The 4,188-nt window shown below is 40.7% G+C and overlaps 1 protein-coding gene across 1 annotated transcript in view; it reads left to right on the plus strand.

The window, feature by feature from the left end:
* Positions 1 to 3,277, plus strand: part of PKP2 (plakophilin 2) — a 35,826-nt gene extending 32,549 nt beyond the window's left edge. Inside the window, exons 10-12 of the mRNA XM_009887066.1 lie at positions 375 to 564; positions 1,548 to 1,635; positions 3,209 to 3,277. Coding sequence (XP_009885368.1) covers positions 375 to 564; positions 1,548 to 1,635; positions 3,209 to 3,277 — 347 coding nt within the window. The remainder of the gene's footprint in view (positions 1 to 374; positions 565 to 1,547; positions 1,636 to 3,208) is intronic.
* Positions 3,278 to 4,188: the final 911 nt, after the last annotated feature.

Here is a 4,188-nt window from a genome sequence, read left to right on the forward strand (position 1 = left end):
GAGAAGTTCTGCAGGAAGAATTGTGCTGTAGTTACCCTTTCTCAGTTTGCTGTGTATCGCTATACTCGTGATTACCTATAGGACACTGCCTCGGGATGTGGCAGCCTTCTGCTAGCTCATGCCTCAGGACCTCACTGCAGTACACTAGATATTAATGTATTGTGTAGAAGATGCAAAATACATACTGTCTGATTTAGTGTGGATGCAGCTTAACCTAAATTGTGGGGATGTAACACGGGTTTGAAACCATGACTCTGCTGTGGGAGCACACAGCACTCTGATAGGTGATAATGGGAGGAGTAAAGTCTTGTAGAACCCCTACACAATCTGCACTTGTCAGTAATGGAGTTGCTTGTCTCTCTTCCGACTTGTAGCTAGAGAAGTTTTGCCTGATTTGGTCTCAATACTTCCCGAGTCTGTCCCGGAGTCTGACATAGTCTGTGAAACCACAGCGTCCATCTGCTACACCTTGTTCAATTTGACACAGAGCAGTTCTCACAATGCACGGCTTCTCCTGAGTGCTGATGGCCTGCCAAAGATCATTACCATCAGCATGAATGACAGGTAAGATGGTGAAGAAGCCTTCCCTCCCCCTCCTCCTTTCCCTAGGGAAAAAAGAAACTGCAGCTTCTGCCACGTGAGGGGAAAAAACACTGCATCTTAAGTACAGGACAGCTTAAACAAGTGGCTGTAATATAAATAAAATTGCACGTATGGGGAAATACAGAAGAATCTCCTATAACAACTGTTCCATTCACAGCTAAATTTGCCATGTTCCAGCATTTTAAATAGTTCCTCAGAAGATGACAGCACAATATTACCTATGTTCTAATATATATAGTGGCTGACCATCAGATCTTATCTGTCCCCCCAAAATGTTCTATATTTCCTGTTCTTTATAACACAGCCCTGATAATCTTTAGCAGAAAAGTGCAGAGATACATTTTATAGAGCTGATAGAACTGTACTTAAAAATTATTTATAAAGAGGCATTTTAGATTATAGATGTTGAATTTCCTTTAATCGTTATTTAATATGTAATCACATGCAACCAATGTTTACTCAAAAGAGAATAATTAATGCTTTGTGACTGTGAATAATTACTCTCTTTGCCTTCCGCTCTTTTTACAAAGTGAAAGAGGAAATACGTCTCAGTAAAGGAGGCCTCATGAGGTTATTATCCCATCTAACTTAACAGAGATTTTACCTGCTGGAAAGATCCTTTCAAAGGCTTGCTCTGCTGAGGTGTATTTTCCTCAACTGAATATGAATAGTATGGTAGCTGGTCTAAGATGAAGGGTATAGAATACTTCATTTCTCTCTAATTTTGAAGAAAGAGTGAAGCAGGGCGGGGTGTTGCATTTATTTTCAGTAGGCAGGACAGCATGAAATGTGCTAGAATACCTACAGAGCAGTAAAACAGCATTGAGAAGGTGAGAGAGACAGAAAAAATGCTACGAGGTTACATTTGCTGAAGTCTGCATATGCACTGTGATTATGAAGTGGGAATTTAAACATGTTTTATCATTCTTTTTGCAAAATTGCAGTACCATGTTCAGCAAAGCTAGTAGGGCTGCTTCAGTCCTCCTCTACTCCTTGTGGTCACACACCGATCTCCACAGTGCTTACAAAAAGGTAAGATGTGGGTTAGAGCAAAGCCATTTAATCTCTCCTTTCAGATCTAGAACGTCTTCAGGGGGCCTTAGCACTTCTGCGCTGTTAAGAAACCGTGATGTTTCACTGCTAAGAATCAGAATCCTATCCTATGATAAGATTTCAAGTTGTCTCTGAATTTGGTGTTCCTATTACTTATGCAAAATCCTGCAAAAGTAATGCATGCTCTTAATTTTTGCTCATCTGTGTTCATATTCTCTCCCTCTGTGATTTTTATATGCACTGGCAAAGTTCATAAAAAATGTTGCTGCTGCCTGCCAGAAGTGTCAGATGGTGAGAAGTGATGCGCAGTAGGTGTCCATCCAGCACGGACTGAACCAACCTGACAGAGGATGTAAGGGGCCAGCAAAAGCAAAGGCAGGGCGAGGCAGCTTCCTGCTTTAAAACCAGACCAGTTTTCTTCTCCTTGTTGTTTGTACGGTCTGCAAGCCCAGGTGCTATTATATTCAGACAAAAAAGTAGGGCCTGGGAAAGGTGTTGGCAAAAGTTTACTGCCACAGTCAAAATCAAGCAAAAAAATGACCAGCATGAATCACCCAACAAACCAGTTTGTTTGTTTCCTTTTGAAGCTCAGTGACTGCTTTTTCAACACACAGCTGGGTTGGCTTCAACCTGCCTACCTTCAACCTGCATTTCAAAGTGTTTTCATTCCTTGTTTTCTTGCTGGTCAGAATTTCTGTCACCTAAAATTCCCTCCAACCCAAAACTATTCTATTTTTTCAAGCTCTAGCTTTTAGCATTTATTAGTCAGCTTGTTTCTTCTTTTTGTTGAAATGAGCTTAAAAAAAGTTCCTTAGTGTAGCATCCTTTAACAGTCTTGCATCACACTCAGCAGTATACTGCCCCACAAACCAGAAATCTGCTTTCAAGAATAAGGGTGCTGTACCCATATAAACTCTAACTGGATTTTGTTGTCTCTGACTTTTTGCAACTACATTCCTGACTGTGCTGTACAGCAATATCCCTGATGGCATTAATTTTCTGAAGTCACTGGTACTTTGGGTATGCCAATAAGACACACTTGCCAGGTCTGAGTTTCAAAAAATTCTGATTACTTGCTGTCCCTGTGCAAATCGGGTCCCCTAGAGATACCAGGTACAGCACTGAAAACTGCAGGCTACCTAATGCCTAGATGTTTTTGAGAAGTCAGTCTAATAAGCAACAGAAATCACTTGACCAGATGAGATTGATAAAATCCTGAGTCATTTTGGCATTGCCCTGTACTCTTTGTTCAGATAGGGTTGATCTCAGCTGACATTAGTCACTTAGGAGTCTGTAGAGCTGAGCTAGAAGAATAGGCTCCCCCCGTACAGTCAGCGGAGAGAGTTGAGCAACTCCAGTGATTCATCTCACCTATCTGAGACTGAATGGAGTCACCCCTGAGAGATGCCTGTTCTGTCTCTGTTGACTGCAGAGGACTCTGCCTGTACCCCTGCCGTGGCTCCGTACCTAGCTTTTAGGCAGCTGAACTCACCCTTCTCTTGCAGAATTGGGATGGAAGATAATGAATTATTCTGTTTCTTTCATTCCAAAGGCCGACTTTAAGAAGGTGGATTTCATCAACACCCGGACCACAAAAGCCTATAATTCACTAAAAGATTGAATCACATCCTAACACCACTGAAGACCAATGAGATCGTACGTCAATTATCGAAACTATCTTCACATGGTTGGTGTTGCCATCATGAACCAGGATGTATCTCAGAAAAAAAGAGGCTGCTTTTATGTAAGACTGGAGTGACCAGAGGGTAGCTGTTTTGTGGTTTTAATCCTAATCACCTTGTTGTCACTGTATATATCAATATAAGAATAACCAAAGACGGATTCTTCAGGAAGTCTGAGGTGAAGTTTCATCCAGGTTTACCACTAATCAGAGCTTCAGGTGACTGCCTTTTGTCTAACATGCATTTATACAGAGAGGTTTGAAATGCTGATTGGCAGCAAATTCTTTTCAGACTGTTTTTTACAGATAGTTTTCTACAGTGGGTAAGCATCAAGTGCACTGCTCAGGACAGAGTAATTTTTCACCCTTTTGTTTCTTTCCACATACTAAATAAGAATCTCCAGACTCTGTGAGTATGCACAAAAAGCTGTTTCACTACTTGCATTATAAAAGCACCAATGAAGTTAAAATTATTATTTTTGTATTGCTTGTATTCATGTGCTCACTGGTTCTTAAGCCTCTTTCCTTTGAGATTTCGTCAGCAACAGCAACAAAACTGATTTTACATAGGTCTCACCATGCCTTGCTCCTCTCATCCTCCCTCACATGGCTGTTGGAATTTGTAACTGCGTCCAGAAAGGGTTTTAACTAGAACCAATGTTTCAGACACTTTGGGCTGAACTTAGATCCATCATTCTTTGCTAATTGGTGGAAGAGTTAGTTGCTGGTGGTTCGGTGATTATTTTAAGAAAACCACATTTTCAAAATGATTCTGTTGTTAATCTATATATAGTAAAGGGATTGGAGTCTTGCCTTTATTTTTGAATAAATAGATAAACACACACACAAGA

The sequence above is a fragment of the Charadrius vociferus genome, unplaced genomic scaffold (assembly GCF_000708025.1).
Source record: "Charadrius vociferus isolate BGI_N301 unplaced genomic scaffold, ASM70802v2 scaffold756, whole genome shotgun sequence".
Taxonomy (NCBI): Eukaryota; Metazoa; Chordata; class Aves; order Charadriiformes; family Charadriidae; genus Charadrius; species Charadrius vociferus.